This window comes from Haliotis rufescens, unplaced genomic scaffold (genome assembly GCF_023055435.1).
Source record: "Haliotis rufescens isolate VD_foot unplaced genomic scaffold, xgHalRufe1.0.p SCAF_2, whole genome shotgun sequence".
In the NCBI taxonomy this organism is placed as follows: domain Eukaryota; kingdom Metazoa; phylum Mollusca; class Gastropoda; order Lepetellida; family Haliotidae; genus Haliotis; species Haliotis rufescens.
This window is the reverse complement of record NW_025963890.1, coordinates 42,473,795-42,497,230: the sequence shown is the minus strand read 5'-3', so window position 1 is coordinate 42,497,230 and position 23,436 is coordinate 42,473,795. Positions and strand designations below refer to the sequence as shown.

Here is a 23,436-nt window from a genome sequence, read left to right as displayed (position 1 = left end):
CAGGACATACACTAACTATCTATATCGGTTGAATTAAATTAGAAGTAGAAGTATATATAGAAACTGGAACGTTTGATTGACATCGCATTAACTTTGTTAACAATCTTCAAAGACCATTGCTGTAGCTGTATTTTCGACTGGTTATATGTAGCGTGTTTGAAGTCGTAGTCACGTAAATTACAAGTAAATGTATTTCCACCATTAGCGAGAATAAGGACAAAACGAGTATTAACAAGAATAAGGACAAAACGAGTATTAGCGAGAATAAGGACAAAACGAGTATTAGCGAGAATAAGGACAAACAGAGTATTAGCGAGAATAAGGACAAAACGAGTATTAGCGAAAATAAGGACAAAACGAGTATTAGCGAGAATAAGGACAAAACGAGTACTAGCGAGAGGTGAGGTGAAATGGGGTTTAACGTCGCGTCCAAGATTATTGCACTTATATAGCGACGTTATTAGCGAGAATAAGGACAAAACGAGTATTAGCGAGAATAAGGACAAATCGAGTATTAGCGAGAATAAGGACAAAACGAGTATTAACGAGAATAAGGACAAAACGAGTATTAACGAGAATAAGGACAAGACGAGTATTAGCGAGAACAAGGACAAATCGAGTATTAGCGAGAATAAGGACAAAACGAGTATTAGCGAGAATAAGGACAAAATAGTTTCGAAGGTGAGAAGGAGAATGATTCGAAGTGTGAAGAAATTAACACGTAGAGAACTCTTTTGAAAGTCTTTAAACGGGCGATCTTATTGTTATTAATATATTCTCTTTTGTTTTCTCTGCGATTGTCTTAACCTTCTGACAGTGACCTTGACTATTTAAAAATATATTTAATTTATTCAGTTAACAATAACTAAATTAATGTGTTAAGACAGAAGTGAAGTGTTCGCATGTTCTATTTTCGAAAGTAGAAAATATGAATTTAAATGTAATTTGAAAGAGTAATTGCACCAAAAAACTAAAATAGTATTATTTCTTGCGAGTCAGATGTAGAAATGTAAAAGTCGTTTCAATAATCAGGGAGAAAAAAATAAGTTTTTTTATAAGGTTCCTATGAAAAAAATCCCGCATCAACCAAGTCTATCATAAATGAAAATATATATTAAAACAAAACATTACAAATCTTACCTGATAAAGGATAGGTTAGTGAAGGAGCGATTTAGACCCTGAAGATTCCGGACGGTGCGTGGAGATCAACGAGCTGATGTCGATAGAGGGCTGTGTCGCTTGTTTATATACAGCCGACTTGTTTACGCCAGGCCACGTGCAGTTTGGCGTGATGCCAGACAGATACCATCCCGGATTTGGGAAGCGCTTTAAGAGTCGTCACGACATAATACACACGTAATGCACAGTATATCTTTTTTTTTTTAAATGCGTGTTTGACTCTCCTTAGTTTGACAAACAATATTATCAATATGATCGTTTTGTTTATTCTCCGGATATGTGTGGGTACATGAGGTTTCATCCCTCCCGGGTTAGGTTTTAAATCACGGGCCGGAGGCGAGCGGCATAAAACCTATCAAGAGATGCATTAAACCCCATGTACCCCGTGTGATCCTGAAACAACGAATTTATCTTACAGAGATGTTTTAATGTGACATTGTAAAATAATTCAAATAAATTCAAAATTGATAGAAAACAGCTGTTCGATTGAGCTGGGAGCATGTGCTATGTCACGTGACTTCCATTGACTCGGAAAAATCGTGCACAAAAAGATTAGTATTTTGTCAAGATCACGTGGACCAATCAGATCTCATCATTCTGCCGTGAAGATCCGGGGTAGAATAGATCTTCAGCAACCAATACTTGCTGTAAAAGGCGACTATGCTTGTCGTAAGAGGCGACTAACGGGATCGGGTGGTCAGGCTCGCTGACATGGTTGATGCATGTCATCGTATCCCAATTGCGTTGATCCATGCTCATGATGTCAATCACTGCATTATCTGGCCCAGACTCGATTATTTACATACCGCCGTCATATAGCTGGAATATTGCTAGCTATTGGAGTGCGGCGTTAAACAACAAACAAACAAACAAACAAACATTCTGACATAGCGGAATTACGAATGGCGCTTCCGTTTAAAATACACGTTCGGTTTCTTTGTACAATGTTTTCCAAATTATGAATTCTAGGATCTGAACAAGAATGCAAAGAAAACTCAAAGCAAAAATGACACTAATGTTTCATTTTGTTAACGCGTTGGAACAGCTGATTCCATTGAAATGGGAAGCACGTGTTTTGTCACTGGTCACTTACGTCTTAGCTCTGGGGACTGATATAAGTGATTTAAACGTTTGTTCTTGGTGTGCGGTCATTCAACCCCGAGTCGGACAGTACATTCCTCCGATGTCAACTTGTTCTGATGTCGTGGCGCTTGTGTACTCATTATTTCAATTGCCTTTTCTCATCGGCGACGCTTGTCTTGCGAGTTTACTGGTGAGGTGAAATTGGGTTTAACGTCGCGTCCAAGATTATTGCACTTATATAGTGACGTGCATGCACTTGTGTGTGTGTGTGTGTGTGTGTGTGTCTGCTTGTACTAGTCCGGACTGATGCCGATTTATAGTGCCAGCACACTGAGATATCATGCCGCAGTTTAACATGAACACCCCACTCAGACACAGTATACTGACTCAGAGCCGACCAGTCCTTGTTTTAGCCCCTTGATGCCGAGCGCCAGACAGGGTAACAACAAGTACCATCTTTTAACGTCTTTTGGTATGACGCGGCTGGGGATCGAACCTTAGACCTTACGCTCTCCGGGCAGACGCTCTACCACTAGGCCACGGAGGCGGACAAGAGTTTACTGACTACATCATTGGGCTGTGTTCTGTTTGAAGTCAGTTGAAACGATTAAATCTTTATATATGCCAATACACTAGGGACATATCTGTCCTTGTAGAAAAAACTAAATAATTTCACAGAAAAGATTAGTAATAACTTAAATTGTATTTGCCGTCAACAATGTTTAAGCTCACAAACAGGTTGTGGCACCTGTGTTTGTTTGTTTGGCGCACTCAGTCGACGGCGGACCAAACGACCCAGTGATTGACATCATGAGCATCGATCTACGTAATTGGGATACAGTAACATTTATCAATCAAGTCAGTGTGCCTGACCACCGATCACGTTAGTCCCTTTGACACATGTATATTTGATCAAATTGAATTCATTATAAATCAAACAGTTCGTGGGTGTGTCTCGTGCATTCCGGGTAACGTGTAATGGGTGCACCAGACTACAGTGGTAGTGTACTGTCATTCTGACTTTGACTGCACATAAGGTGTGCCCGTTGAATGGCTGTTTGTTAGTTGTTTAACGCAGCACTAAGCAATATGACGGCGGTCTGTAAATAATCGCGTCTGGACCAGACAATCTTGTGATTGACATCACGAGCATCGATCCACGCAATTGAGAAACAATGACATGCATCAACCAAGTCACCGAGCCTGACCACCCGATCCCGTTAGTCGCCTCTTACGACAAGCATGGGCTGCTGAAAACCTATCTAACCCTGATCTTCACGGGTTGTTAAATGGTACAACAACGGACACAATCAGGACCTTGACTATTACACGGTGAAATGAATTCACCAAATTGTTCTAAACTTAACAAACTTAATAAGATCCGAAAACGTCACTTAAACAGTTCCCATGACATTTGTTTACAGTGGCCCAGTCGTCATGAACCCTTTCTGAAAGTGCTCGAAATGAATAATTTCTACTCAGTTATCATGTCATAAAGTTTTATTTACCACCAGTAATGCTTTGACAATCAATAATCTTGCCAAGTTTACATTCTTTGCTCTTAAAATGAGGAGCAAGCTGTTGTCCATTATATAAACTATTAATTCTACCACCATATGTCTATGGTCTCAGATACCCTTGTACTGATTTGTATTGATATTACTACGTGGCGCAACATGTTTGAATGCTTGAATATATATTGTAAAATGGGCCTGTGGCCTGATTTACTGAAATAAACCACTACTACTACTACTACTACTGCTCAGTTATCATGGAAAACATACATCCTTCGTTCACTGAACATACTGGCTGCTGTGAGCAATATCTTGTGCGTCCAAACTAGAATGTCTGGCTCATGGACTTTAATATACAGAAACAATCGACCGATGTGTCCAGACACACAGACCTAGTTTGTGGACGTACGTGGAGACGTTCTTGACTTGATGGATGAGTCCGCCACACAACGACACCCAGTACACGCGGTCAGTAGAAACATTCCACCACCATGTCGTTCTAGGGTTAACGACCGCAACACAAGACTTTCAACAACTCTGATACGGATATTTCAGGATTAATGCAGAGTTGCGCCCCCTTACGAGATCCGTGGACCTTATGTTCGAATCCCAGTTTCAAATTTGTACACGACACTCTTCCCAGAAAATCTCCCGGATTAACGAATTCGGATTAACGAGTCAGTGGTAGTTAATTATGTCAATTTGACTCTAATGTATACAAGTACGGAACACAAATGTGCGGAAGACGATGAACGATGTTCAGAATAAGGAGAGTTTGCTCTACAAAGGTTGACAGTTTTCATGTGTTATGAATGGCAAGACCCGTGAAGATCCGGGGTAGAATATATCTTCAGCAACCCATGCTTGCCGTAAAAGGCCAGGCAACTATGCTTGTCGTAAGAGGCGGCAAACGGGATCGGGTGGTCAGGCTAGCTGACTTGGTTGACGCATGTCAACGATCCAATTGCGTAGATCGATGGTCATGATGTCAATCATTGGATTTTCTTGTCCAGATTGGATTATTTTACAGACCGCCGTCATATAGCTGGAATAGCGGCGTTAATCAACAAACAAACAATCAAATTGAACAAACATGAATGGCAAATTTACAAACAGGTAAAGATACATCTTATGGAGTTTGATATCAGTTGAGTTTATCTAAAATTCACTACTATAATTACATAAGTTAAATTAGTTAAATAATAACAACTAGTTAGGGAATTAATGCTATGGTTCCAATACTGGTGTATGTCACAGTTAACAGAGTTGCGTTCTGTTCAAATATTACTCTCTGTCTCGAAGAGTGAGTGAGTGAGTGAGTGAGTTAGGTTTAACGCCGCTTTTAACAGTATTCCAGTTATATTACGGCGTGTCAGCTTAATGTGGGGGGAAAGCCCGAAGTGATGCAGGTCTCAGACGTTTACCACTTCGGTGAAACCCAGGAGCACGGGTATGGTGCTGACAAACCTAGAAATATAATCGGGGTGAACCAGGATTCGAACCCACGATCATAGATTTCTGGCCTGCCCAACTCTGCACAGCGAATCACGGCGCCTTAGACGACTGGGCCACCCGTGCCCCCTCTGTCTCGAAGACGTTTTGATATAGTTGTACCCGTGTTTTCTCAGGTGAATATTTGACTTGCCTTTGCATGTGTTTGTGACGTGCCACCAATGGCGTTGACACCTAGTATTATCACTTGTTGAATGTAACAAATGCTTATGATATAGTCGGAATCGTATAATTGACTTTTAGCAGGGATACCATATGGTTCTGGAAAGGGCTTAGACACTTTAATTAATTTGAAGAGCATTTGTAAGACACCAATAAAGGAATAATAACGGGTTTTACTGGGACAGTGTAACGCATGAGACTGCTTTAACATAGCTTTCATCTCGAAAAATATTCTGGTAAGGACAAATAAAATCTAATGTATTTCCAAACACCATTATTTGTAATAGATAGATATTGGCACTGATCCATTTGCAAAACGTTGCGAAACACGTCTTTTGAAGAAGCTCGTATTAATGGGAGACCCACCTTTGCAATCCCGATATACACTACTGATAATGAGAATCGGTTTCACGGCGTTACCACACGTCACACATGCGACAGATTTCTTGACCTCGACTGGCTTCATGTGTGACGCCTCATTAGCGCGTTCACAGGTATATCTGGTCGTAGATAAAATAGCTTTGAATGAACTGAGCTTAGGTAATTGGTAATTGGAGGATCCCAAACAATGGATCACCAATCCCCTCTCTGTCTATCTTGGCAATACGGATCTGGAAATAGAATCAATTTGGATCGTTTACAAATGCCCTCATTTGACGATTTCATAAGCTTGAACCTGGGGCCATGGGCGAACGAGGACACCAGACATCTAGCTTCTTGAAAGTATTCAAGAACGTTAGGTTTAAATTCTATTGCTAAGCAGTTGTCTAATTTAATTCAAAGAAATCAAATACTGTCGAGTAAAGGTAATAGTTAAAAAAAAATCATACATACATACGTTGCGCCCGCACAAAGACACAGGCACACCCCCACACCCCCAACCCACACCCCCACACACCCACACACATCCAACACCCCCACACTCCCTACACGCACGTACACACACACACGCACGCTCGCACACACACGTACACAGGCACTCCGACGAAAATGCTAACTATAACAATATCATTATAATCACATACACTATACGCATATGTGTATACTTTTCCACTACATACATTCCCATCACATACAGTCCTCTCTTCCTACGTACATACGCACATGTATACATGCATACATGCATGCACAAATGCATACATTCTCCCCATCCCTCAACATACGCATTACATATGTGGGTTAGCATGCTCTATCAATAGCACGCACTCGCCACTCACACAATTTGGGAAAAAAGTAAAAGTTGATTCATAGCCCAACGCCGCATCCAGCACTACGGCAGCAGCCTATAAACTTATTGAATCTGGAACAGACAATACAGTGTCTATAATCACTCACTCACTCGCTTTCAAATAAGTGAAAGGCGACTAACGGGATCCCAATTGTGTGGATCGATGCTCATGATGTCAATCACTGGATTGTCTGGTTCAGACACGATTATTTTACAGACCGCCGTCATATAGCTGGAATATTGCTGAGTGCGGCGTAAAACAACACACCAATTATAAAAAAAACACTTTCAAATAAAAACCTATGTGAGTTACAGGTACACGTCTTTGAAAAAAAAGGTTTTATTGAATTACATAAATATATTACATATGTATATAAAGGATAATTGTGAAAATAAAATCTGTTGTCATCAACTGCCTCAACTAAAAAAAAATCTATTTTTTAAAGCAGAACGAACAAAAACTAGCACGTAATTGTTCTTCACCTTTTTCACCAAACTGGAATACAACATGCTCATCTTCGTCAGGCGGCTGTCGTTTATAAAACGTACTAAACTGTGTTAATGTGTCACAAGAGCGTGTTAATACAATGTCCACGATAGACACCGGCATGCGATCATGGGCATAACGAAATATGACCATGGACTTGACTAAAACGATGACATTGTAGCGGTTACTCAAGACAAAGACAGCCCTGTGGTCATTAACACAGTTACTGGGCCGGGTCCATGGGGCCTATTGAAGTGGACGAGGGAGTGGGTCCAACGCCGCCATCAACTTTATTTCAGTTGTGTCATGACGTGTCAGCTTAATGTGGGAGGAAAGCCCAAACAGGATCACCATGTTCGTGAAGCCAATGTTCTACAACTTAGATTGGAACCCTAGACCAAAGATCCAATCAATCAATCAATCAATCAGGTTATTCGGTAATAAGGCCTTAGGCCCACGTACAGATATATACAGTTCAGTTTCACATTAAGTGCTGCATGAAATGATATTTACAAGTAAGAAGAATGAGGACAGATAGCATCTTTAACATAATTGGCTAAGTTCTGAAGACAGTTTACATCAGAAGAGTTTAACATTCTAAATAGTATGTGTTTACGATTATTACCAGTAACAAAGCCTAAATTCTGGAAATATTTTGAGCGAATAGCTTCATAAATAGGGCAAACAAGAATGAAATGAATTTCATTTTCAACTGCCCTTGACTAAGTCTTGCACAATGAACAAAACCGGAGTGTCTTCCCTGTTCTCCAATACTTAAATGGGTAAGCATTCGTCGCTTTTCTTTTGATAATACATTTTAATGATACGGTTCAAGTGACAATGCTGTCTTAAGTAATGAATACTGTTCTAATTTCGAGCATCAAGACACTTCAGAATACCATGTTCGTGCATGACAGTCCTTAACCCTCAGTATAAACTCACAAATATTCAGGATCACCAGCACCTTGAAATTCCCACATGTCCACCCGGCATGTGGTCCACCCGTATTCCCTGAAAGGCATCAATGGGATAATGCACTTAGAATGACTGGTCCACCCGTATTCCCTGAAAGGCATCAAGAGGATAATGCACTTAGAATGACTTAGCCACCTGTATTCACAGAAGGGCATAAAGGGGATAATGCACTTAGACGGAGTGGTCCAACAGTATTCCTTGAAACTGAAGGTGATCAGGGGATAATGCACTTAGACGGAGTGGTCCAACAGTATTCCTAGAAGCTACAGGAGATAAAGGGGATAATGCACTTAGATGGAGTGGTCCAACAGTATTCCTTGAAGCTGAAGGAGATAAAGGGGATAATGCACTTAGACGGAGTGGTCCGCCAGTATTCCTTGAAGCTGAAGGAGATAAAGGGGATAATGCACTTAGACGGAGTGGTTCACCAGTATTCCTTGAAGCTGAAGGAGATAAAGGGAATAAGGCACTTAGACGGAGTGGTCCGCCAGTATTCCTTGAAGCTGAAGGAGATAAAGGGGATAATGCACTTAGACGGAGTGGTCCAACAGTGTCCCTTGAAACTGAAGGAGATAAAGGGGATAATGCACTTAGATGGAGTGGTCCAACAGTATTCCTTGAAGCTGAAGGAGATAAAGGGGATAATGCACTTAGACGGAGTGGTCCGCCAGTATTCCTTGAAGCTGAAGGAGATAAAGGGAATAAGGCACTTAGACGGAGTGGTCCGCCAGTATTCCTTGAAGCTGAAGGAGATAAAGGGGATAATGCACTTAGACGGAGTGGTCCAACAGTGTCCCTTGAAACTGAAGGAGATAAAGGGGATAATGCACTTAGACGGAGTGGTCCGCCAGTATTCCTTGAAGCTACAGGAGATAAAGGGGATAATGCACTTAGACGGAGTGGTCCAACAGTATTCCTTGAAACTGAAGGAGATAAAGGGGATAATGCACTTAGACGGAGTGGTCCAACAGTATTCCTTGAAGCTGAAGGAGATAAAGGGGATAATGCACTTAGATGGAGTGGTCCAACAGTGTCCCTTGAAACTGAAGGAGATAAAGGGGATAATGCACTTAGACGGAGTGGTCCGCCAGTATTCCTTGAAGCTACAGGAGATAAAGGGGATAATGCACTTAGACGGAGTGGTCCGCCAGTATTCCTTGAAGCTACAGGAGATAAAGGGGATAATGCACTTAGACGGAGTGGTCCAACAGTATTCCTTGAAACTGAAGGAGATAAAGGGGATAATGCACTTAGACGGAGTGGTCCAACAGTATTCCTTGAAACTGAAGGAGATAAAGGGGATAATGCACTTAGATGGAGTGGTCCAACAGTATTCCTTGAAGCTGTAGGAGATAAAGGGGATAATGCACATAGGCGGAGTGGTCCAACAGTATTCCTTGAAGCTGAAGGAGATAAAGGGGATAATGCACTTAGACGGAGTGGTCCAACAGTATTCCTTGAAACTGAAGGAGATAAAGGGGATAATGCACTTAGACGGAGTGGTCCAACAGTATTCCTTGAAACTGAAGGAGATAAAGGGGATAATGCACTTAGACGGAGTGGTCCGCCAGTATTCCTTTAAGCTACAGGAGATAAAGAGGATAATGCACTTAGATGGAGTGGTCCAACAGTATCCCTTGAAGCTGTAGGAGACAAAGAGGATAATGCACTTAGATGGAGTGGTCCAACAGTATCCCTTGAAGCTGAAGGAGATAAAGGGGATAATGCACTTAGACGGAGTGGTCCAACAGTATCCCTTGAAACTGAAGGAGATAAACGGGATAAGACACTTAGACGGAGTGGTCCGCCAGTATTCCTTTAAGCTACAGGAGATAAAGAGGATAATGCACTTAGACGGAGTGGTCCGCCAGTATTCCTTTAAGCTACAGGAGATAAAGAGGATAATGCACTTAGATGGAGTGGTCCAACAGTATCCCTTGAAGCTGAAGGAGATAAAGGGAATAATGCACTTAGACGGAGTGGTCCAACAGTATCCCTTGACGCTGAAGGAGATAAAGGGAATAAGGCACTTAGACGGAGTGGTCAACCAGTATTCCTTGAAGCTACAGGAGATAAAGGGGATAATGCACTTAGACGGAGTGGTCCAACAGTATCCCTTGAAACTGAAGGAGATAAAGGGGATAATGCACTTAGACGGAGTGGTCCAACAGTATTCCTTGAAGCTGTAGGAGATAAAGGGGATAATGCACTTAGACGGAGTGGTCCAACAGTATTCCTTGAAGCTGTAGGAGACAAAGAGGATAATGCACTTAGATGGAGTGGTCCAACAGTATTCCTTGAAACTGAAGGAGATAAACGGGATAAGACACTTAGACGGAGTGGTCCGCCAGTATTCCTTGAAGCTACAGGAGATAAAGGGGATAATGCACTTAGACGGAGTGGTCCAACAGTATTCCTTGAAGCTGTAGGAGACAAAGAGGATAATGCACTTAGATGGAGTGGTCCAACAGTATTCCTTGAAACTGAAGGAGATAAACGGGATAAGACACTTAGACGGAGTGGTCCGCCAGTATTCTTTGAAGCTACAGGAGATAAAGGGGATAATGCACTTAGACGGAGTGGTCCGCCAGTATTCCTTGAAGCTACAGGAGATAAAGGGGATAATGCACTTAGACGGAGTGGTCCAACAGTATTCCTTGAAGCTGTAGGAGATAAAGAGGATAATGCACTTAGACGGAGTGGTCCAACAGTATTTCTTGAAACTGAAGGAGATAAAGAGGATAATGCACATAGACGGAGTGGTTCGCCAGTATTCCCCCATCACCATGATAAAGTCATAACATATGAAGTTAGCACTTTCACTCTCGCTCAAGGAAAACAAATTGTACACATTTCTGATTAACAAACGCTTCGTAACGAAAAATAGCTTACAGTAAATTACGTTTATAACGAACACCTTTATAACGAACTGACGGATATAACGAACTGTTTTTGGGCCCCACCCAATTGCTATTATATATGCTGTATATATGCCTATAACGAACTACGGTTGAAACGAATTAAAATTAATGGTCCCTTCGAGTTCGTTATAACCGTAGTTTACTGTACATCTGTTACCTGAAATGAGTCAGCTCATGGATAATTCCATAGCTCTGTTGAGGGAGAATACATGACACTTTTGTATGGATAATTACTTCTTTTGTTCTTTGTAGCGACGTAGAGCCTCTGAGCGAGATGAATACTGATTAAGGGGCAAGAAGTTGCTCTGAAACGTTGTTACAAAGAACAAAAGAAGTTGGTATTCATAAAAAAAAGTATCATGTTCGTCCAGCTTCTATGTGCCTATCAAGACTTTATCTGTAGAGGGGTCAGATTAAGGGCGATGTCTTTGTACAAATTGATGGTGTCATATTCCAATCTACCCTCAGTGTAGTAAGGTCACTGCCCTCTGAATCGTGACCGTAACCTTTGAAGTCATCTTCTATAGTATTTCGCCTGAGGCCTGGCAAACAGGACACTGGTCAGTCGACGGATGACCTTCACGGAATATGATACACGTCACAGCATCTGTATGACTAGTTGATGGCTATAGTGACACCTTGTAACTCCTGGTAACTGTCGGGCTGGGCACAAACGTTGCTGTCACAAGGACACAGATACATTTCTCCGTTCTTCTTTTTCCAAATAATAGTAAAATGTTTGTATGACATTAATATACCCATTGGAATATGTTCAGCATATAATGAGAGGTAACGAAAGAAAGACACTGAACGCTCTGAATACGTTCAATAGTCGATGAGAACGTCTGATTTGAGCTTCTTGTAAGCCTAACTTTTTTAATGATTATGGATTTACCTTTAACATTTGATCATTTATATATATTATATCACAGAAAAACGTGAATTATACACTCTGATAATCTGTTTTATCATGTGTTGAAGGGGGCACGGGTGGCCCAGTCGTCTAAGGCACCGCGATTCGCTGTGCAGAGTTGCGTCCCTTGGGCACGCCAGAAACCTATGATTGTGGGTTCGAATTCCGGTTCGCCCCGATTATGTTTCTAGGTTTGTCAGCACCATACCCGTGCTCGTGGGTTTCACCGAAGTGGTAAACGTCTGAGACCTGCATCACTTCGGGCTTTCCTCCCACATTAAGCTGATACGCCGTGATATAACTGGAATACTGTTAAAAGAGGCGTTAAACCCAACTCACTCACTCACTCATGCGTTGAAGCAACAGGCTGTAGTACATAAGTAAATGGGTGTATACAAAAGGTCCAAAGCAAGTATGATACCGACTTATTAGTACACGTACATAGTGATATATATTCTGTGGGTGGACCTTGGCGTCAAGGTTTCCCATGTGCCCTGCCTACAAAGAACTGGTGATAGACTGAGAATAAATCATTGTATTCACTGTGGGTGGACAGTGGCGTCAAGGTTTCCCATGCATGTGCCCTGCCTACAAAGAACTGGTGATAGACTTCGAATAAATCATTGTATTCACTGTGGGTGGACATTTGCGTCAAGGTTCCCCATGCATGTGCCCTGCCTACAAAGAACTAGTGATAGACTGCGAATAAATCATTGTATTCACTGTGGGTGGACAGTGGCGTCAAGGTTCCCCATGCATGTGCCCTGCCTACAAAGAACTGGTGATAGACTGCGAATAAATCATTGTATACCCTGTGGGTGGACAGTGGCGTCAAGGTTCCCCATGCATGTGCCCTGCCTACAAAGAACTAGTGATAGACTGCGAATAAATCATTGTATTCACTGTGGGTGGACAGTGGCGTCAAGGTTCCCCATGCATGTGCCCTGCCTACAAAGAACTGGTGATAGACTGCGAATAAATCATTGTATTCACTGTGGGTGGACAGTGGCGTCAAGGTTTCCCATGCATGTGCCCTGACTACAAAGAACTAGTGATAGACTGCGAATAAATCATTGTATACCCTGTGGGTGGACAGTGGCGTCAAGGTTCCCCATGCATGTGCCCTGCCTACAAAGAACTGGTGATCGACTGCGAATAAATCATTGTATTCACTGTGGGTGGACAGTGGCGTCAAGGTTCCCCATGCATGTGCCCTGCCTACAAAAAACTAGTGAGAAACTGGATATAAAGCTGGAACAAATGATTATCGTTATATACCCTGTCGATGGATAGTAAAGAAGGTCGGTTGTTTGACCCCCTTGTGGTGGTCTAGTTGATAGGGCATCTTCCTCAAAAGCGGAAGGTCAGTGGTTCGATCCCCTTGACCTGGTCAGCTCGGAGTCAGGTGGATATCGATGTTAAACCGAACTTATGCGATCCACTCACGAAAAGCAATACAATTAGGAGAAGACAAGGCAAGACAAGACAAGACCATTTATTCAGTATGGAGGTCAATGGCCCCAAATGCAGAGATATAGAACTTTCATTTCTCAGCGCTACAATATATATATGAGAAAGTACTTGCGGGGGCTATTTGTGGTTTTCTTTGTATGAGGTAGACAAGTATATGCACAGACGTATACACACATACACACAGACACGTAGGTATTAAACTAGGTATCAATATTAATTGGTATTGAACATATACCAACATATTTCTTAGTTCTTGCACATTAAATAGGTATAAACAGAGATCATCTATTGTTTGTGTATCTTGGATGTTTATGATATTTATGAATAGTATGTTTACTGCGCTGTCATATCTAACAGCAATATTCCAGCAATTTGAAGTCACCTGTCGCGAACACCTGGTATCATCACTATTTGTTAGTGATCCATAAACACATGCTCATGCTGTGGTCGGAATCGTACGATCGACTCTCCTTTATGCAGAGATTTATGTTTAATATGGAAAAGGCTTTGTCGCTTTTTTTATTTAATTAGTATGTATGTGTAACACAACACGTATTAACATATATCTGTTACAGATGGTTAATCAGTGTTAATTCTGGGTACATGTATACTTCTTACAAAAGAATTACATGTAACAAGGATATTATATGTGCATATATATAACAGCAGGTTATGACACTGTATGCTGGAGGACCGCGACACACTCCCACACAACCCCGGCTGACTATACCAGACGACTCGCTTCAATGACGATCCGTTCATAATAAGCCTGTGGCCACTATCAGTGATCTCTCCATTCAGCGTATTGTAAAGTCCAGTCGACATAGTATCCTTGTTTCTAAGAAGTATTGGTTTTGTACCTGATATTAATTGACAGATTTTGATTAATACGTGGTTAATGGACTGAACGATGACGTGAATTAATCTTTTTTCGTTCAACTTGTTTTTTCCCATCTGTTTCTTAGAAAATACACTTCAACTATGTCAGTTGTATCCGTAGTCATATAGTTCATATCCTGTTACACTTAAAACAGTTTTAACTGATTTTAATACAAGACTACATTTTAACACAATACTACGACATTCGTACAGAGATGTAAACGAATAGAAGTTTATAAACGTATAATGTAAAGTGTACATACAACGTACGTGTGTGAATCTACTACGAACAGTTTTGTTCACCTTTTCCCACTTAGTGTAATGCATATGACTATTTCCCAGCTTGGTGTAATGCATATGACTATTTCCCACTAAGTGTAATGCATATGACTATTTCCCACTTAGTGTAATGCATATGACTATTTCCCAGCTTAGTGTAATGCATATGACTATTTCCCACTAAGTGTAATGCATATGACTATTTCCCACTTAGTGTAATGCATATGACTATTTCCCAGCTTGGTGTAATGCATATGACTATTTCCCACTAAGTGTAATGCATATGACTATTTCCCAGCTTGGTGTAATGCATATGACTATTTCCCAGCTTGGTGTAATGCATATGACTATTTCCAAGCTTAGTGTAATGCATATGACTATTTCCCTGCTTAGTGTAATGCATATGACTATTTCCCAGCTTAGTGTAATGCATATGACTATTTCCCAGCTTAGTGTAATGCATATGACTATTTCCCAGCTTGGTGTAATGCATATGACTATTTCCCAGCTTAGTGTAATGCATATGACTATTTCCCACTTAGTGTAATGCATATGACTATTTCCCAGCTGGGTGTAATGCGTATGACTATTTCCCAGCTTGGTGTAATGCATATGACAATTTCCCAGCTTGGTGTAATGCATATGACTATTTCCCAGCTTAGTGTAATGCATATGACTATTTCCCAGCTTAGTGTAATGCATATGACTATTTTCCAGCTTGGTGTAATTCGTATGACTATTTCCCACTTAGTGTAATGCACATGGCTATTTCCCAGCTTAGTGTAATGCATATGACTATTTCCCAGCTTAGTGTAATGCATATGACTATTTCCCAGCTTAGTGTAATGCATATGATTATTTCCCAGCTTAGTGTAATGCATATGACTATTTCTCTGCTTAGTGTAATGCATATGACTATTTCCCAGCTTGGTGTAATGCATATGACTATTTCCCAGCTTAGTGTAATGCATTTGACTATTTCCCAGCGTGTAATATAGTTTCACAATCTTTCAAACAATACCGCACACTATGCAAGGTGAGGCGAAATGGGGGTTTAACGTCGCGTCCAAAATGATTGCACTTATATAGCGACGTGCATGCACGTGTGTGTGTGGCTGCTTGTACAAGTCCGGACTGATACCGATTTTATAGTGCTAGCCCACTGAGATACCATGCCGCAGTTTAACATGAATACTCCACTCAGACACAGTAAACTGACTCCGAGCCGACCAGTCTTTGTTTTAGCCTATCAATGCCGAGCGCCAGACAGGGTAACAACAAGTACCATCTTTTAAAGTTTTCTGGTATGAGGCGGCCGGGAATCGAACCCCGGACCTTCCGCTCTCCGGGCGGACGCTCTACCACTAGACCACAGAGGCAGTCGCACACTACACAAGAAACTTTATAAGATTTAGCTTATGTTTTCAGCATTGTATCGTGATGGGGACTAGTACACATAGTCCTACAAAAAACATATTCTAATTAAATAATTAAGACCAAACATGTACACACACTATATACAAATATACGTATACCCTATGTATTTGCACTATATATCTAAACCCCTCTTGGGGTGGTCGGGAAGCCTCGTGCTTAAAGTGTTCGCTCCTCACGCCGAAGACCCGGTTTGATTCCCGACATGGGTAAAATGTGTGAAGCCCATTTCTGGTGTCCCCCGCCGTGATATTGCTGGAAAGCGGCGATAAACCTTACTCACTCACTCACTAAACCCCTCTCACTTTACCGTTTTGTTTGTTTGTTTGTTTGTTTGTTGTTTAACGCCGCACTCACCAATATTCCAGCTATATGACGGCGGTCTGTAAATAATCGAGTCTGGACCAGACAATCAAGTGATTGACATCATAAGAATCGATCCATGCAGTTGGGATACGATGACATGCATCAACCAAGTCAGCGAGCCTGACCACCCGATCCCGTTCGTCGCCTCTTACGACAAGCATAGTCGCTTTTTACGGCAAGCATGGGCTTCTGAAGACCTATTCTTCCCCGGATCTTCACGAGTCTCTTACTTTACCGAGCACCGTACAATCTTTAACTTGAACACAGCAATATATCACTACAGACTGAGCACTCTCACACCAAGTCTGCAGATGTTCTACACCTTTGGGTCATCTTGTCCAGAAAGGAATGACATTAATGTCCCTTTCAAGCTGTAAAAGCATAAAAACACTTGTCTCATAATATTACCAGTGACAACAAATACAGAACTCTACTCTGTTCACCACATGGCCAAGCATCACTGCAAAATGATCAGTGCAAGGAATTATTGGCGACACGGGCGGTATTCGATTTATGTGTTCCCCTTTATGAAAACAGTCGCTGTTGTATGTCACCTGCTGTATGTCGCTGTAGGTAATTGTGTTAAATGCACCTGCATGTAACGGTGACATACACAACTGCATGTAACTTTCAAGTCTTTCAAGTAGCGCTTGTATTATTGGAGCGGTTTAATACAGGCAGAATAACTTTAACATAAGTCAACGTTCAAGTAGAGAGGTACGTCACATGGAGCGCCATGTCGTAAAACGTATGTGACAAATTCCAGGTTTACCTCTTTGAATTCTATTTTACTATTTAAGTAGTTTAACACATTGAAATACAGACATGGTAAAATCATGCCCATTGACAGTAGCGTGAAGAAATGCAGATTGGGTGAGTGTGATTTTTAAAGAAATGACACAATCAGGGATCTAAATCATATACGATTACCCTCCATTGAACCATTGGGAATAACAAGTCACGCCTTGTGTTCAAAAGCGAGGCGAATTGCGACATAAGTCTATTCAAATAACATTTGCTAAGATCTTCTTGATCATTTGTTTGGGTAGACCTATTGAGAAAACCAACAAGGATAGCCCCAGTGTTCCCATGTTCATGCCTAAGACAAATAATATTTACGGCACCAAATATATTTAACAACACTTTGATAGTTTGAAAGCATTTGTAAATAAACCTCTTGATATCGAGATCCAAACACACAAGATAACTCCTTCTCCGTTTTACAATACTTGATTTAGGGACATTTTTAAGGCACCCATCCTACTGGATCTGATAACAGTTGCATGAATACATACACGCTGATGACCCTTGTCCCAGAGCCCTGGAGAAAGGCCTGAGTTTAATACCCCTATAAAGTGTAGACGTACTAATCTGATTACACATGTGTCAGCTGGGAATTGTAAATCCTCACAGATTTTGATGGTCTACGTACTCGAAGTGTACACACAAGGCCTCCTTGACACAGTACTTTATATTGTACCATTCACGGAGTGTCTCGCTGGTCATCATTTAAGGTCAAAGTACAAGTAAGCCTTAATTTTGTCTTTATAAACTGAATCACGGACGGCCATCACACTTGCATCACCATTCGCCACCACTCGCCCCTTTCCGTAACCTGCAAGAAGACTCGTACCCCTATTGAAAATACGACAAACCAATCAGAATGCGCGTATGATTTCAAGTTCTTCGTCAAAGAATCCCCAGAAATAATTTCTCTTTTTACATATGTCTTGCATCTAAAAATATACCCGAGACACAGTTAAATGGTTCAATCATAATGTATAATTTCGCATGTCCTGATGTGCTTTTAATTGCATCTGAAATATAAATGATATATGGGGAAATATGTGTGAACCATTATGCAACGAGTTGACATTTGTTTTAGGTATGCCCGTTTGCGCTAAGACGGAACCCGGTTGCAAAAATGGCCACGAGAGGGGCACGAGTCGCTGTTCGGCTTGTCCCGGAATAACACGAGCTGGTCACGAATGATGCATCACGACCAACACCACACCGCGACCAGTGGACCATGCCCCGCGTAGATGGTGGCGCCCGAACAGGCGAGTGGGTCATGGTCGTGACTAGAATTGGGCACTGTTCGACCACGTGGTACTGAGCGCGTTGGTGGATGTTGAACAAGCTAGAACAACTTCATCTCGACACAAAGCCAAGTTTGCTTGTTGTTTAACGCCGCACTAATATTCCAACTCTATGACGGCGGTCTGCAAATAATCGAGTTCTGACCAGACAATCCTGTGATTGACATCATGAGAATCGATCCACGCAATTGGGATACAATGACACACATCAACCAAGTCAGGGAGCCCGACCACCCGATCCCATTGCTCGCCTCTTTCGACAAGCACAGTCACCTTTTACGCCAAGCATGGGTTGCTGAAGACCTATTCTACCCCGGATCTTCACGGGCCACAAAGCCATGTTCGCATCAGCCAAAAAACCTGTTCTAAGCACGGGATGATATAACTAAACTACCGAAAGACAGGGCACTCCTCTAGACGTTGCTTATCCATGAATGACCATGTATTGCCCATAGGATTCAGGGGCAGATACCCCCTGTTGGGATTCCGGGTTTGAGGTCGATCCCCAGTAACCTATGTTTGTCGTACATGGCGACTAAATGGTTTAAGTGGTTAGGCTCGGTCACTTAGTTAATTGGTTGTCATCGTACCTCGACGGCGTGATACGTTGTTCATAATATCGATTACAAGTTTGTCTGAGCCAGATTCGATTATTTACAGGCCGCCGTCATGTAGCTGTAACACTGGTGAGGGTGATGTTGAACTACTTACAAACAAAACCCTTTCCATATTCATATTCATATTCATCTCTGCCAAAAGCAGAGTCGAATGTACGATTCCGACTATGTCATGAGCATGTGTTTATGAATCACTCTCAGATGGTGATGAGGGGGGCACAGGTGGCCAAGTCGTCTAAGGCGACGCGATTCGCTGTGCAGAGTTGCGTACCTTGGGCACGCCAGAAACCTATGATTGTGGGTTCGAATCCCGGTTCGCCCCGATTATGTTTCTAGGTTTGTCAGCACCATACCCGTGCTCGTGGGTTTCACCGAAGTGGTAAACGTCTGAGACCCGCATCACTTTGGGCTTTCCTCCCACATTAAGCTGACACGCCGCGATATAACTGGGATAATGTTAAAAGCGGCGTTAAACCCAACTCACTCACTCACTCAGATGGTGATGACACCAGGTGTTCGCGAACTATGTATCCAAGGTAGCAGGAAACATGCAGTCCAGGATTTCCTGCGAAATTGCCATAAAAATGAAATCCATTGAAGATTCAGAAAAGTCTTGAAAGGAATCGTTATGTTTGCATTGTCAGTTATAGAACATATTGAGGATTGTTAAGACATTAGTTATATAATGAAACAAGGTTGAACAAAAGGAAAAGTGATGTGACGAGACTGAACTTAGAACAGATCATAAGATCATTGGCACCATGTGAATCTATACACGGTAACTGGAATCGAACAAGCAAGTGGCAAACCCGACCTTCTACAATATTGAAACTCCCAAACACATGAAAAAAACACTATGTCAGTCTATAGTTAAGTATATTTGCTATGTAAGAACCACGACTTGGTATATACAATGGTCTGTGGTTGTCAGTCTATATTAAAGTCTATATGCTATGTAAGAACCACGACTTGGTTTATACAATGGCCAGTCTATATTATAGTATATATGCTATGTAAGAACCACGACTTGACATATACAATGGTCAGTCAATATTAAAGTATATATGCTATGTAAGAACCACGACTTGGTTTATACAATGGTCTGTGGTTGTCGGTCTATATTATAGTATATATACCATGTGAGAACCACGACTTGACATATACAATGGTCAGTCAATATTAAAGTATATATGCTATTTAAGAACCACGACTTGACATATACACTGGTCTGTGGTTGTTTGTCTTTATTATGGTACCTATGCTATGTAAGATCTACGACATGACATATACAATGGTCTGTGCTTGTCAGTCTATATTAAAGTATATATGCTATGTAAGAACCACGACATGACATACACAATGGCCCTTGGTTGTCAGTTGCTGGTTGTGGCAATGCGCCAAACTGCGCGTGGTAGCCTCGCAGTCGCCAACTGGTATATATACGAGTAACGGTCAAACACAAAGTAGTCTAAGAGCGACCGTCACAAGGGCTTCACTAACCAGAACCGTCTCAACATTGATTACAGCACATAGGCGTTAAAGGGCTGCATCGGCAAAATCACACTAAATCAGGTGGAAAGAGCAATACCACTTCTTTAATACAGAATCATTTTAACAAAGGTAAGTCGGTTAATTCATTTCTTTACAATGTGTATTCCACTATAGCCCGACAATATTGATTGTGTTTCAATACCAACTTCTACATATTGTTAGTACTAATATTCATTTCATATATGTTTCTTACCACTGAGAGGCTAATATTTCCCAAAAGCATACTTGTGAATTGTGACTATTCCAAATCCACGTTCCAACGATTTAGTTCACTTTAATTAAATTGACATTGATGGTTATTGAATGTGATGCAAACTGGTTATAAAGGACAACCTTACACTGTTATAACCGAGTTCTTACACTGTTATATCCAAGTTCTTACACTGTTATATCCCAGCTCTTACACTATTATATCCGAGCTCTTACACTGTTATATCCAAGTACTTACACTGTTATATCCCAGCTCTTACACTATTATATCCGAGATCTTACTCTGTTATATCCAAGTTCTTACACTGTTATATCCCAGCTCTTACACTATTATATTCCAGTTCTTACACTGTTATATCCGAGTTCTTACACTGTTATATCCGAGTTCTTACACTGTTATATCCAAGTTCTTACACTGTTATATCCCAGCTTTTACACTATTATATCCCAGTTTTTACACTGTTATATCCGAGTTCTTACACTGTTATATCCCAGTTCTTACACTGTTATATCCCAGTTCTTACACTGTTATATCCCAGTTCTTACACTGTTATATCCGAGTTCTTACACTGTTATATCCCAGTTCTTACACTGTTATATCCCAGTTCTTACACTGTTATATCCCAGTTCTTACACTATTATATCCCAGTTTTTACACTGTTATATCCCAGTTCTTACACTGTTATATCCCAGTTCTTACACTGTTATATCCCAGTTCTTACACTATATTTGCAGTTTGTGAAGTATGGAATTTATCAAATGTCTATTCTTGATAAGGTGGAATAATTTGATACAATTTTAATTCTAACAAACTTAATCTTTATAACATTCAAGAATTATGACATTATGGTGGCGGAGACAATGTTATAATGGACGTCCAATGGATGGGAAGAGTTGGGGCGTTTTTATCTATTTGTAATATACGTCACTACACCATCAAACTAAATGAATTTAACCAGCCGAGATATCTGCCCATGCCTGAATTATTCCCACATCAATTACACAGTATTGTCATGGTCTATGTAGATATCTCAAATGTCAACAACGTTGATTACGATGTCAATCAAACGTTCCCCTTTCTACTTCCAGGTCCTCCATCAATGGCGTCTGTTCAGTTCCGCCAAGCCCTTCTCATGCTCAAACTAGGGATGGAGGACAGTCCCCCATCTGACGTCGGAGAGGACATGACGTGTCCAAGATGTCTGCCGTCGTCTCAGCTCGACTACAGCTTGTTCCGCAGATGTTCCCTGGAGGTGCCAGACATGTGCTTGTGTAAAGACAGTCGACGTCAATCAGTTCACTGGGCAGATGAAAGTCACCCGAGTCTGGAGACACCGAGATCTCAGACATCGAAAACAACTAAAGCCAAGAGGAACAAGCCAAGGTCCATTCTCAAGACAAAGGACAGCGAAGAGAACTCATGATGAGCCGAATGACGTCAGCTGATACGACGAAGAGCAGATATGTCCAGGTATCCCAGTTGGACAGTTGCTTGATTGCAATACCTGAATTGGTACGTTCTTGGTGCAATACCCGTAACGACACGTGTCCAGTGACACCTGACGCTAGATCTAGACATCCAACAGTCGACAATTCTCCCATCGGAATGGACAAATGCTGACAATCACCTCTCGATGGCGAAATGATGAAATAGTGTAAGCGGCGATAAGTTTCTTTTTATATTATTACCAACTCTGACGTCATGAAGCATTCATAATAAGACGAGTTGTCTTGCGTTGTTCTCTCTGTTCACGTCCTTGGTTTGTACGTTCTATTCACTATGTTATACATTTATACTTTGAAAATAAAACATTTTGTCAGAACTGTGGTGAGGTAGTTATTTTACACAAGGAGTTTCCCATGGGATTGTGGGGTGGAATCTCCTCGGAGACACCGGGTCACGGTCTCTGATGAAGATGGGGATCTGATGACGAGGGGCAATGAGGGGTGCATGGGTGACCTCGCCGCAGCTGTAACCTGAGTTCCATCGTAGCCGACAACGGCCTCCTTGCTACCATCAGCCTGTCTGCTGCGAGGGTGGTTGGGGTAGCCTAGTTGTTGGAATTTTCCAAAGTCGTGGCAGGTGTTCTATTCCCGGACGACAATGCGTGATGGCGTCCGTGGTGTCCCCCATGGTGTTGCTCAAAAAGCGGCAAAAAAACACCCCAGCTGGAATAATTATACGTTGTAAGGCCGTTGTAAAGTCCGTCGTAAATTATCATTGACGGATTAACTGTGTGTGTGTGTGTGTGTGTGTGTGTGTGTGTGTGTGTGTGTGTGTGTGTGTGTGTGTGTGTGTGTGTGTGTGTGTGTGTGTGTGTGTGTGTGTGGCGTTGGTGGATGCGCGGATGCGGGCTTGTGTGTGTGTGGTGAATGTGTGTGTGTTTGGGGTGTGTGGTGTGATGTTGTCTGTGTGGTGTATGTGTGTAGCTTGTGTGTGTATGTGTTTGTGTGTTTGAGATGTGTGCATGTTGTCTGTGTGGTGTATGGTGTGTGTGTTTGGTGTTTGTGTGTGTGTGTGTGTGTGTGTGTGGTCAGTGTGTGTGTGTTTAGG

General features: G+C 41.6%; 1 protein-coding gene across 1 annotated transcript; it reads left to right on the top strand.

Moving 5' to 3' along the window:
* Positions 1 to 20,592: 20,592 nt before the first annotated feature.
* On the top strand, positions 20,593 to 22,705 carry LOC124149388. Its single transcript, XM_046520933.2, has 2 exons — positions 20,593 to 20,741; positions 21,972 to 22,705. The coding sequence occupies exon 2, from the start codon at positions 21,983 to 21,985 to the stop codon at positions 22,304 to 22,306; it is 324 nt and encodes a 107-aa protein (XP_046376889.2). The 5' UTR covers positions 20,593 to 20,741; positions 21,972 to 21,982; the 3' UTR covers positions 22,307 to 22,705.
* Positions 22,706 to 23,436: the final 731 nt, after the last annotated feature.